The 14,025-nt window shown below is 45.1% G+C and overlaps 1 protein-coding gene across 1 annotated transcript in view; it reads left to right on the top strand.

Moving 5' to 3' along the window:
- The first annotated feature begins 1,649 nt into the window (after window positions 1-1,649).
- DNAJB14 (DnaJ heat shock protein family (Hsp40) member B14) overlaps window positions 1,650-14,025 on the top strand; it is a 197,614-nt gene continuing 185,238 nt past the window's right edge. The window contains exon 1 of the mRNA XM_085635858.1: window positions 1,650-1,925. Within this exon, the coding sequence (XP_085491984.1) occupies window positions 1,793-1,925 (133 nt within the window). The 5' untranslated portion in view covers window positions 1,650-1,792. The remainder of the gene's footprint in view (window positions 1,926-14,025) is intronic.

Here is a 14,025-nt window from a genome sequence, read left to right as displayed (position 1 = left end):
TCCCCCCACCGCGGCCCTCGATGTCGTCAGGGCAGCGGAGGAGACAAACAGCGTGGGTGCCCCGCCAAGGATCCGCCGCTCTGCTACTCCGGTAGGTGTTTGGTGCGTGGCCTGGGTCGCGTCTGTTTGCAGTTTAAGATTCCCCCGCTCCACCGAGGGAGCCGCCGATTTTAAAGCGCCTCCGGGCGCGCAATCACCTGGATTGGGGCGTGGCAGTGAGGGCTCACGGGAGCTGTAGTCTCCCCCCACCGCGGCCCTCGATGTCGTCAGGGCAGCGGAGGAGACAAACAGCGTGGGTGCCCCGCCAAGGATCCGCCGCTCTGCTACTCCGGTAGGTGTTTGGTGCGTGGCCTGGGTCGCGTCTGTTTGCAGTTTAAGATTCCCCCGCTCCACCGAGGGAGCCGCCGATTTTAAAGCGCCTCCGGGCGCGCAATCACCTGGATTGGGGCGTGGCAGTGAGGGCTCACGGGAGCTGTAGTCTCCCCCCACCGCGGCCCTCGATGTCGTCAGGGCAGCGGAGGAGACAAACAGCGTGGGTGCCCCGCCAAGGATCCGCCGCTCTGCTACTCCGGTAGGTGTTTGGTGCGTGGCCTGGGTCGCGTCTGTTTGCAGTTTAAGATTCCCCCTCACAGTCCTAATATGGATGACTGTTACAATATTCAAAAAATAGCTTCATCGGCATCTCATTCCTTATCTGTTCCAGAAGGTTTAGAGAATGATAATGACACAAGTGAACATGTTGTTCAACCAAGAACTCAGAGACACTATGAAAGTTTTACACCTAGTGATGGACCTGACACTATTTCAATCAGTGATGATGTTTTTCCATGCACTTCACACTGTGACCTCAATACACTTAATAGAAGAGTAGTCAAACAACCCAAACACTTTGACGATGCTGTGTAGTATTAAACGTATTGTTTTCCCTTTGAAGATAAGGGAGATATTGTGCTAGTTGTTTCTACCTACCTTTCTCCTATCTCACTCTATCCCTATTCTTTATCTTACTCTTTCCTAACCTATCACTATCCTTTCCCTCTATGACTATCCCCTCTTTCACCTCTATATATATGACGTAATGGAATGTTCATGCATTCCTAACTTTGAGACGCATCTTGCCAGTTACATGCTTCCAACCTGCGTGTGGGCCTTAATGATATTTAATTATTAATACATTCCATTTTACACTTCATTGGACTTATTGTCTCAACAGGAACTCAATCAAATCTATGTAATTAAAAAAAAGTAGGGGCACGCCGTGCCCTGCCGATCCGCCCAGTTCGATCACTGGCTCTATAACCAACTAACACTTTTCAGGACCATGGGTAACGCTGCCGCGGGGAACTTCCCAATGAACGGCATTACAATAGTGCGCAGTACATGTACCAGCCTCTGCGGTCCTCTGACTGGGCTTCTCATAGGTTAAACGCCCGGGCCTGGTCCGTGTGACGGAGGCAGTCTTTTCACAGGCTGATGCTCACCTGTCTAACTCTCCACGATCACTTGTAACGCGTCGCTGCCGTCGGGAGCATCAAATTGAATGGAAAATCACAATAGTGCGCATGCGTATAGTTACACGCATGCGCACCAAAACGGTAGAACACCGGGAAGCCAAAAAATACATGCAATAAGGCAAAGTGCACAGTGTGCATGCGTATCGTATGTGCACGATGATGCGCATGCGCACACGCGAGGGGGCGGACGAACAGACGGGGAGCTGGAAACGACAGAACACCTGTTCCGGCACCGGCGACAGAGAGATGGGCAGCTAGGTAGGCCGCGCCTCAGGAGGATGGAAGGCAACCGGGACGAGGCAGAGCGCTGCCTGCGCATCGCCCGGGAGGCGCTGGAGGCAGGGGAGCGAGAGCGGGCGCTGCGCTTCCTGAATAAGGCCGAGAAGCTCTACCCGACCCAGGCGGCCAAAGGTGAGAGGTCGGAAGCCAAGATGGAGATGATACCCGTTCCCAGGTCCACAGGCAGTTACGTATGCCCTTATCAAAGAATGAGGTGGTTATAGGTACCTGCTTCACTAAGGGAAGGATTACAGGGGTCCAATATTGACCTCCCCACTAATAGATATGTCTAAAATCAAGACTTGCAAGCTCCGTTAGTCTCAAAGAAACATTTTTTTTCTTATCAATCAGAAATCACTTAAACTCCTCTTCCCAGTTGGATAATTGTCACAAATTACGTCTGTGTTATTCTTTTTATTCTTATTAATTTATCTTGAGAAAAAGAACGTAAACCCTCACCCACACAATTGTCATGCTTCGAGCGGTGTCCCTTAGCCAGTACCAACCGGTACTAGACCGTCTCATCCGGAGTGTATTGGTTTGTGTGTCTTTTGGATGTATGAAGTGTTGTGAGAGGACTTAAAAATATATTACATAAGGGAAAAGGTTATAATTGTATTGACGATACGCCCTTCTACAAGGTTAAAATTTGAGACAGTATGGGGTGTATAGTACTTATGAGACCCGGTATACATGCGTACATCATATGCACTTATTGTGGCATTATTGTCTACGCTAGATGTGCACACTTCGACATTACTTTAAGTGTGTACAGGCATTGCAACACCTGCAGTGTTGGTACCTGCAGCAAGTGTATAAATATTATGATAGCAGTATTACTAGCAGCAGGAGTAAAGGGAGCAGTTGTAACATTGGTGAATATGAAACTAGTCTTGGGAGGATTTACATTCCAGTCTTCCTTTAAAACTTTCTTTCTCTTTCAACACCAGGTGAGCCGCCTCCAAAACTATTCTTTCTTTACTCCAGCTCCATCCTTCAAAACAGCTCCTGGCTCTTTATCTAAGTCTTCTTTCCCTCCTCTGAACACAGCTCGCATCCCTTCACTTAAGTGTCCCACTTTATCCATAACCTCAGCTTTTCTTTCCATCCGCCGATGCTCTCTCCTTTACCCCATCCCACTTTTTGCTCAATCTGAGCTCCCCTCTCTTCTGGTCATTTTCTACTCTCTTCCACCTTCACCATCGCTCTTCTTTCCCTTATCAGCTGCATCTCTCCTTTTTAGGTCGAGGAGTATCCGGTCTGCCGAAGGCAGAACCGGAAGTCGGAGATTTAATGTTTCCTAGAGTGGCTATTTAGCCTGCCTCTCTTTTTGCTTCTCTTCCATTGGCTGGCTTCCTAAACGGAGGCCAGCCATTGGAGGAGAGAGCCGTCCCTCCAAATAGGCTCCGTCTTTTTCAGAATCGGGGGCGTGTTCCTTACTGTTCTTTCCACTTTTTAGCCACGCCCTTTCTCGAACAGCAGGAACACGCCCCCGAATCCGAAAAAGTTTCGAAGCTTTCATCCGCCATTTTTTGAGGACTGCCTTCAGTGAGATGACGTTATTGGCCAGCGCCGCCGGTATTGTTCTGTTTTCACTCCCCGTCGCTCTTTCTCTGCCCCCTGCCTTGCCTCTCCTTCCGTTACCCCTGTCTGCCTGTATTTCCATCCCTCTCCTGTTCTGCTCATCTCTCGTTCAGTATTCTGTGTTCCCGGCCATCCTCTTGGCGACAGCAGTAGTTCCGGTACAGGGAAGCGATCTGTTGGCAGTGCTCTGTTTTACTGTGCTGCTGACAGGCAGATCTCGTGAACGACTCCAGTTCCCGTGTCAGAGGAGTCGAGATGCAGGGGCGGATGGCGGGGGCCGGCAAGAGCCTGAAGGTGAACAGTAGTAGGGAGGGGAAGTCACTAAGCCGTATGCCCAAATAAACTCTTGAAGTCTCCGTCCGATACACACGCGTTCCTACTCTGCCACCCTTTTCTTTGTGCATTTTGCCTCTTTAACCTCCACACCTTTGTTCAAAACATCTTCCACCCCGCCTCTGACCTTTACAATCTCCTCACAGCGTTGCTCCCCTTACAACTGTTTCTGATAATCCCGTTCTGCACCTGCTTCTTCTTGCATTTATATCTTCTCTCCACCCAGCTGCCCCTTTCTGTATTGATTCCCCGCTACCCCTTACCACCGCTGTTCACTGTTTGTCTCTGTTTGCGCTCTCACCTTGGAACGTAGGTGCTCTGTAAGACTGTTGGACACCCTTCGGACAGTCCCTAGCTTTTTGGGTAAAACCCGCTGTATTGTATGTAGGATTTTCGAGCACATGCACGCAGTGTCGTTGTAAATTGTATTTTTTTTTTTTAAACATTTCATTTTTATTAAGACCTCTACTGAGATCAACAATTAGTATAATTTAGTACTTAAAACATTGTTTTATAACCTCTATGCAGTCAGAAAAGTTTCAAAAACGAGTTAAAAATGTACAAACATTATAGCCTGATGCACTCCGCAGCATGAGCGGTAAGCTCGGTTCTTGATTTGCCCTTCACAATTCCTTCCTGTATTGTGAGCAGCAGCAGCAGCACACACAGCACTTTCTAGTGCATGAGCTGGAACCCACGCTCACCCTGTGCTCCGTCTCCGCTCTGGATTTTGGTGAAGTAGCAGTGTGCGCGCGCAGCGTGTTTTCTAGCTCTGTTTCCTGCTCCCTACCATTTGAGCCCAGCGCAGGATGTTACGTTCAGCCTCCGTCTTGAGCTGCCTGACTCTGCCCCGCACTCCTCATCTCTATCTCACTACCTCACTCTCTCTCTCTCAAATACACTAAGTCACTTACACTCACTCTTTCACTACCTCACTCTATCTCACTACTTCACTACATCACTCTCTGTTTCTATCTTAATACCTCACAACATCCCTCACTACCTCACGCTCTTTCACTACCTCAATCTTTCGCTATCTCACATCACTCACTGTTTCTATCTCACTACGTCAGAAAATACCTCACTCACTAACTCACTCTTTCACTACCTCACTCTCTATTTCAATACCTCACTCTCTCTCTCTATCTCACTACCTCACTCTCTTTCTGCTAATGCAATAGGTATCACATATGCAAAAAAAAAACTAATGCCAATAGAAAGGACAATGCCATTTATTTAGGGATACAAAAATGATAAAAAAAATAATGAGCAATACCAATAGCTCTACCTATAATATTGCCGAGACCATTGCATTGTAAATGCTTGTTTGTTTATGCAGCAGTTGTATATGCACAAACATGCCCTGTTTGTGCTCTTGAGTGCATCTTACCCCTAGAACAGCATCTAGTTCAAAAGAGGCACTGTGTGAGGGGATACACTGGCGTGAGGCAGAGGCGCAACTAGAGCCAAATTTCAGGGGGGGCTAAGAAACAATTTCGGAGGGGGCTTTTAAAGACCTGTGAAGTGCTCGGGTGCGGCTGTGTGTCTGCCCGGGAAGCTGTCTCATCCCGGGCTGCCACACGCGACGGGGGGGGGGCTGAAGCCCTGTGAGTCCAATGGGTGTTGCGCGCCTGGCGTGAGGTGCTGCTTGGCTGTATGTACAGTGGCTGAGGAGCGTGTACGACTGCCTGGCGCAGAGCCAGCCACTGGAAAATGAAACAATGCTCTAGCATCGTTTTATTTTTCATTTGCCAGCTTGTGCATGGAGGTGCGAGGCATGGGAGGGGGAGGAGGAGTGCTTGTGCTCTCCCTAGTCCCAAAGTACTCGTGTGTTTGGCCAGCCGTCTCAGTCTCCAGCCCGGATGCATTCAGAAGCCAGGCTGGAGAAACCCCCACAGAGACCCTGGTCTGAGCATGGTGTCTCTTCTGCCCTCTCAGACCAATCCCCGCTCTGCTCGGCAGCACAGGGATTGGTTGGGAGTCTGTCCCAGGGGCTGCTGGGACCTAGGAAATAGCCAGCAGGAGCAATGTGACACGGGAGGTGGCAGGCGGCACCAGGTACGTTAAAAAAAATTATTAATAACCCCTGCGCTCCCCCACCACCGTTTGATACTGGTGACCGCCTCTGTGTATGTACCACTGTGTATGTATTTCCGTGTCCAGTGTTTAACAGCCCTGCCACATGTTGAGTTTAAGTGTGGCTGTAGGAGTGAAAGAGGTGGTATTCCAGTATACCTTGAACATCCCCTACACCAGCTGCTTCCACAAATGTACCTTTAGGTCAAAATCGGGAGCCATCCGCATAAATTAGGAGTGCTGCATGTATGATAGTGGTCATTAAGCCATATGAGTTATGAACAATGATACTAGCATATGAACATTAAAGTTTTCTGTTCTCTACAAATCTGATAAGCTTCCTGTAAAGTGATCTTGAAGCCATATCAATTTTAACCAGTGTTACTGTCCAATGAGTTTTAGCATTAGCAATTAAAAAAATTCCTCGGGGAGACTCTCCTTCTGCGTTCCAGTTCCCTTTGTGAGTTGATAGATATGCATTTAGTAGAACTTTAAACCCAGCAGAGAAGGAGCAAATCAGAAACACAAGTGGGGCAGTTATCAACAACAAAACCTCTCTCAAGTCTGCAACACATACTTGACTTTTCCAAAACGAGGTTCACATCTTCCAGCATTGCCACCTGACCTCAGAAATGTCATTGTCACACCTATCATGTACTGTGGTTTGTCACCTCTTAAACTGGAAGACCGAGTCAAATACTGCAGCATTGATGCCAAGGACCAAGAGATAAATAAGACGCTTGTAATCTGTTACTTAACTTTATTTCCATGAGCTCAGCTATTAAGGAGAATAACTACCTGCAAGATGCCTGTGAATGAGTGCTGTCTTTACCAGAGAATGGCTTTTCTCCACCCACCAAAACTAACTTTTCGCCATCAGGCTTTGAGTGTGGAATAGTACTAGAAGAACGCTCTTTTTCCACCACCTCATATTTTGTATAGGGTTGTTATGTTACAAAAAGGCAGTACTTGACTTTTTAGCATGACAGGTCCTGTTGGCATGTACGGGTATAACCATAGAAAAAAGTGAAAAGTTACTCTTTCACCAAAGGTCATAATAGTACAATTTGCACATGGTGTGGTCATATTAATTTATAGTGCCTACAGGGCCCACAAGCTTATTTGTGTGAATGATATTTTTTTTTATTGCACAGTTACTTAAAACCATTTGCAAGACCACTTGCATACATTTTTTAAAGAAATGAAAAAATTTGGATAACAATTGGTTAAAAATCTTTTGATTTTAAAGACCAATATTTATTTGAGACTTTTCTCGATGACGTCTATCCACTTGTGGCAAGGAAACTTTATGTCCAGTTTAGATGGGGCTGTCTGCCAGTTCATGCATCTACAAATAAATGGACCAAAGCCTCCCCATCTGCCTGTCCGGCCTGTGAGAATCAGGAAGAGTCCCTTACACATGTGTTCTTTTTTTTGCCCAGGTTATAATGCAACTAGAAGGTACTGGCTCCTACCAATATGCAGGAACTTGGGGTTCAGACAGACACTGGAGGCTCTTAGAGTCCTGCGAACTGGAACGCACCCCCAATTGTTTTTGCAGTGTCCCGCTTCCTCAACTCCATGTGGCTTAGGCGCCGCAAGTTTTTAAATTCCACTAGTGCAGTCTAAACGTACCTTTTCCGTCTTCCACAGCTTTGAACTTATTAAATATGAACTCATTGTTTTAAATCTTTTTTAAATTTGTATAACTTTTTAACTTGTCATTAAGGTTGTATAATGAACTGTTATCGGTTATATCCTGTGATGCTTACATTTGTTTATTTAATGTATTATATGTTTTTTAGCTTCTGCTTTTATGGTCTGTTATGATCGAAATAAAGCTTGGAAATTGGAATTGGTTAAAAACCTTTCACACAAAATGAGTTCATGTACGGCATTCTATGAACCAACTAAAAGAAAATGTGTTATATACATTAAAAAAGGAGAGAGATTACCAGTTCAACCTCATTGCAAATTTGTGGTATCTACCAAAATTGGTATTTCAAACGGCATTGTCGCAAACTAATTGCTGGAGACTGATTATTTAACAGACTAGATGGTCTTTTATATTGCCTGGCCCCTCTTCTTCAATAAGCCTAAGACGCAGCTCGGCCATGTATCTCCCAAATCTGGCCAAGTCTGACGGTAAGGTGCAGGAAAAAAAGAACCCAAGTTGCTTCTTTCAGTGTCCGGACCCCGTTACGCAGCCATATTTGTTTTAAAAGCTTCCGATGGGTCTGAAGCATGCCGGGACAACAACAAATCCAGTGTAGCAGAGATTCAGATTTAAAGTTGCATATTCTACATCTAATTTTGAGTTCAAGGAACTTCCACCCTGGGTTTAATTCTTTAATTGGGAGCGGCACTAGTCTGGCCCATAAAATGTTTTTTAGTGCTTTCCTTCCCAGTGCTTGGCTAAGATAGTGCTGAGTTTTATGCCCTGCATATGATGTTATCAGCCCGGGTTGACCTCTTCCTGTTACATAGTCCTCTAGGTCGTTTTTATGTGACAGTTGGTAGCATTGTTTATTGATTGAATTTTTAATGGCCAGATAGTTTATTGCTCCTTGATCCCAGTTTTGAATTACTAAACCCAACTTTCCCACTGCTTCCTCCATATAACATTACCATGGGTTGGTTGGCACCCCGTAGATCGGCTTCAGCATGATCTTTAAGCTTCCGGCTGGGGCTGTGAGTACTTGATAGTAGTAATTTGCATGCCATTCCAAACATTCTTTGTTTTGTTGCTTCAGTTCAAATTCCAGGTGAATTAGGCTATTGCGAGTGTATTTTGGCAATTTAAAAATGCGTTTATAGGCCTGGCATTGTGCTTTATCTAGCATTGATTCAATTTTTCCCGGGAATGCCTGCTGTGCATACCCTGCAGTTGCTCTGATTTTAGCTTGTATTACTTTTCTGATGGGAACTGTCGTGGGACTTTGCATTAGCTCATGTAGTTTGCATAGGGCATAAGTTGTTGACTGTGCTTTGGCCTTCATTTTATGCAGATGTAGTGTTGCTTTGCCCGTTTCACTTAGCCATCACCCGAGGTAATTGTAGGATTTCGCAACCGAGATGATCTCTTTGCCCACATGCCATTTCAATTGTGCTTTTTTTGGAAATTGACCGAAAATTACTACTTTGGTCTTTTGAGCATTTATTATTAGGTCATTGCTTTCGTTGTAATTGTTAAGGGCGTCTAGACCCCTTTGTAACCTGATTTTCGAGTGGTCCATTATCACTAAATCATCTGCGTATTGCAATATTTCAAGTTTGTTAGTTCTGATTTTGGGAGTTACAAGACTGGCATTGTGGAGCTTCTTTCCCCGGTCAGCGGTATATAGATTAAATAATGTAGGGGCAAGTACACATCCCTGTTTTAATCCACGGTTTGTCAAGCACTTCTTCGTTGTGGTGTTGTCTACTAGCTTTACTTTGATCCAGGTGTTACTGTACAAAGAGATAATGGCGTTAAGAAGACCTGCTGGAATATGCCAGTTGCACAGTTAGGCCCAGAGCTTGTATCGAGGCAACCCATCGAATGCAGCTGAGTAGTCTACAAAGAATGCAAAAACTGGTTTGTTGTTTTTAGGTCTGCCTAGCGTTGCTGTGCACATGCATAGCTCGCTCGGCGAGATTTAATGTAGATGAGTACTTTTACAAAAAGGCTTTAAGCCCTGCCCCTCATTTCCATTGGCTGGCGTCACCGTTTATGCTAAACGGTGGCCAGCCATTGGAAATAAGCTATGTATGTTGCCCCCACCTTGGCTTTTTGTGCCGGCCCACCCGGACTGGCTCGTCTGGCTTCCTTCTGTCGCAAATGAATTCTTATCTTTACAAGGCGTCACATGTACTGCAGGCTCCGGGCTTCCTGCAACCATGCTGCCTTCACGCCTAGAGCACGCACCAGTCGGCTCTCTCATTGGTCTCCGCACGCTTTCTCCTCTTCTCCGCGACTTAGCCTCGCCTCCTCGGGTTTCTTGGTACAGGGAGGACATCCAGCCACAGGTTGGTATTAAATGCACTTTATCTGTCTAGAAGATGTACCACTCACGGGTACAGCACGGTGGTATGCACCTCCACCGCAGTACGCAGCTCTCGCTGGTAATGCGCAGCGACCGCGAGGTCGATCTGTCCGCGAGGCTGGAGGACGACCAGGAAGAGAACGGAGATGCGTGCGCCAGTGGGCGACGAGCCAGCTGTAACCGAAGAACAGAAATGCGCACCCGCTGCAGTGACACCGGCGTGTGAAATGTATGAATGGAAACAATGTTTTCCATGTGCAACAAAAACACGTCCTTTTGGAATACAACTATTTTTTTATATAAAGCGCTATACATACGTATGAAGAACTGTAATATATTTAGGATAAGTTCACGCTATATTAAAGTTGCACACGGAGCTTGTAGAGCTTTGAAGTTTGTAACCCCGTTCTTCAGCGCAATGTTTTTCACGCTTTGAAGTTAGCTGCCCACACCTTCGGCACAATGTTTTCCATGTGCAACAAAAAGATGTCCTTTTGGAATAAAACTATTTTTGATGTAAAGTGCTATACAATTGGTTTTCATATAAAGCGCTGTAATATATTTAGGCTAAGTTCACGCTATATAAAATGTACACGCGGCGCTTGTAGAGCTTTGCAGTTTGTAACTCCGTTCTTTAGCACAATGTTTTCCACGTGCAAAAGAATTCCTTTTGTAATACAACTAGTTTTTATATAAAGCGCTATACAACTGGTTTTGATATGAAGTGCTCTAATATCTTTAGGTTAAGTTCAAGCTATATAAAATTGACACGCAGCACATGCGGAGCTTCAAAGCCAGCTCCCTATACACAGGCCCTGCTTATAAACTGTAGCACCCTGTTGCTGCTGCTGGTTGCATTGTGTATTTGTAAATTTTCGTGTGTGGGACAAAACACTGTGCATATTATCTGGTTACATATGTAATAAGTGTGCATTCAGTTGGTGTACGTATTGTGCGTGTGAGTATATTGGTGTGTACCTTATGTGTGTTTACTGCGTTTTTCATGGCTACACAAATGTTTAAAAAACGCAATTGTACCAAAAAGGTGGAGAAGGAGGGTTTAGTTTATTGCTCTGTGAAAGTCAGCCTTTTGGTATTCTATAGCAGAGTTTATTGCAAGTGTTCACACTACTTCCAAGGTGTTTTATGGGTGCTCCAGGAAGGACACAACCCTGTTAAGATAAGGATCATGAATCAAAGGCCCTGTCTGTTTCGTGAAACATGTGCGGCTTTATTTTTGGCTAGAACATGTGCTGCTTTTTTGTTATGATAATATGGTAGAGAGTGCCTCTGTGTTTTGATCCTTTTGAAGGCGCTATACTAATTTGTGGCTTTAATTCTTGCCGCAAAGTTAAACATTTTGTGGTGTTAACAAACTCACTTCATCTCCACGTGCCTACAAAAAATATGTCCTTCTGTAATGCAAATGGTTTTCATATGATACAACTGGTTTTAATATGGAGCATTGTAATATCTTTAGGATAAGTTCACGCTATATAAAATTGGCAGGCAGCACGACGGCGCGTGCAGAGCTTCTAAGCCAGCACCCCACACACAGCCCCTGCTGGAAACTGCAGTGCCCTGGGGCTGCTGCTCCTAGATGCACTGTGTTAGTGTGTATTTGTGTGTGGGGACATTGTGCTTCTTATGTGGGTACATATGTAATATGTGTGCATTCAGTTGGTGTACATTGTGTATATGTGTGTACCTTGGGCATCTGTATATGCCTGTGTACCAGGTTTGCGTGTGTACGGCATTTTTTGTGCCTACAAAAAAACGTCCTTTTATAATGCAACTGCTGCTCATCAGAAACACTTTAATACCCTGGGTTAAGCTTCTAACCTTTGGCAGAAGGTTTTTCACATGTCTGTTTTCGCTCACAAGCGGGGTGTTCACAGTTAATAAATTCATCACGTTTTTTCGCAAGCCCATTCCATGTCAAAAGCAATCTAAGGCCCACCGAGATTACTGGACAATATATCCAGCTGATCAAGCCTGCATCCCTCACTCTGCTGGCTTATGAAAACAACAAGCATTCAACTCCACATAATTCAACATCATCACACAATTAATTGCCATGCAATCCCACAAAACACAAATGCACACAATACATTTCAACACCCCATAAGGTGTAAGGGTAAAAATAAAAATAATCCTCTAAAATCCAAGCCTAAGAAAAGCTTTAATAATTTGGTACTTCTTGTCTCATGCCCAAATAAAGGTAGGGAAAGTTATGCCAACTTAGTTGTAGGAAACCTGAAAGAGGAAGGGGGGGTGGTGACTGCTGGACGAAATGACCCAGCTACATTTTCTATCTTGGAATGTCAATGGCCTGCGTACTGGGAGCAGGAGAAAAAAGATCTTTCAGTATTTGAAGGACTCCCCGGCGCAGGTCATTGTCATCCAGGAGTCACACCTCCTCAAGGGTGAAACAACAGAGTTCTTGAAAAAGGAAAAATGGGTAGACAGTTTTATTTGCACAGATCAATCAGCAAATATTAGGGGGGTGCTTTTTATTTTTAAAAAACAAGCTAAGGCTCAAATCATTGAGTATAGGGAAGATAGGAGTGGTAGGTGGCTCATTGTAAGGGTAATGTTGGATGGTTTTCTCCTCACATAGGCCGGGTATTACGGCCCCAATCAGGATGATTCCTCCCATCTAAATACTATTCAAGACAATCTATTGGCCTTCCAGGACCCAGTTATTTGGATGGGTGACTTTAACATCGTCTTTGACCCAAAGCTAGATAAGTCTCCCAAATCCAGAGCCTGTGTTTTATCAAGATCCAGACAAGACCTCCTAATAGCAATGTCACAATTGGGGCTCGCAGATGTTTGGAGGGAAAAGGCTGGGGACACACTGGGGGTCTCCTTTCGGAATCTTAAATATAATCACGTGTCTAGGATAGACTATGCTTTTTTTAGTTTTAGCTTGAAAGATCTATTGATAGACATTTCCTACCTTCCCTCACATCTTTCCGACCATTCGGCCATCTCTTTTGTATTGAAGCTTGAGCACAAACAGTGCTATACCTCCTGGTCATTTGACCGTACTATTCTTTTAGAAAATGAGGAAGTCAACTTTTTACGATCAGAAACACTTCATTTTATGGAGGCAAACATAGGCTCAACAGATCTGCATATTATGTGGGATGCCTTAAAAGCTTTTTGGAGGGGGAGTATCACGCATAGAGCCTCCTATAGAAGGAAGAAATATAGGGAAGGTATTGATAATCTGGAGAGGGAAATGAAGAGCATTGAAAACACCCTGGACCCCCAAATTAGATCAGGGGCACTATACGAAAGACAGAGAGAGTTAAAGTTGGACCTAGAAAATGTATTACAAACTAGGGTCTCTAGAAGGTGGGAGGCGAGTAAAATCTCTCATTTTGAGTTTGGTGAGGCTGCTGGAAAAATTTTAGCTTGGAAAACCAAATCCGACCAAGCTCGAAACTTTATCAGAGAGATTAAGGTGGAGGGGGAAGTTGTCACCCGTATTACCAAGGATGAAATAGGCGGGGCTTTCCGGGACTTCTTTCAGAAAATCTATAAGGAAGAAATCCGGGAAGACAAGGCAGAGAGGGAGGCCTGGTTAGATCAAATTTCCCTGTCAAAGTTATCCCCAGAGCATAGCAAGATGTTGGAGAATGAGATCTCCGTTGAAGAAATCAGGAAGGCTTTGGGGCAGGTAAAGCGGGGGAAGGCAGCAGGCCCTGATGGGTTACCAGGGGAATTTTATAAGGCCATCATAGACGAGATCACCCCGGTTTTGGCCTCTGTCTTTAATAACATCCTTTTGAAGGGCCGGGACCTTCCAAAATCCTGGAATGATGCCACGGTGGTCTTAATACCTAAACCAGGGAAAGATTTGAAGGATTGTGGGTCATATCGCCCGATTTCGCTTCTCAACAACGACTATAAAATCTTTGCGGCTATAATGACAACTAGGTTGGGGAAGGCGATAAGCTCTTTAGTCCATGAAGACCAAAAGGGCTTTATAAAGGGCAGACACCTAGCTGACCTCACACACGATCTGGTAGGGGCGATTGATATCGCCACCACTTTTTCTCTGCCTCTGGCCGCCTTTACGTTGGATGCGACTAAGGCCTTTGATAGAGTAAACAGGTCCTATCTGGCTGCAGTTTTGAAGAAATTCAATTTGCCCGAAAATTTCTGCCGCATGATCTCACTTGTATATAAGGCCCCGACGGCAA

Source organism: Triturus cristatus, chromosome 2_1 (assembly GCF_964204655.1).
Source record: "Triturus cristatus chromosome 2_1, aTriCri1.1, whole genome shotgun sequence".
NCBI lineage: Eukaryota > Metazoa > Chordata > Amphibia > Caudata > Salamandridae > Triturus > Triturus cristatus.
This window is presented reverse-complemented; position numbering and strand designations above follow the sequence as displayed.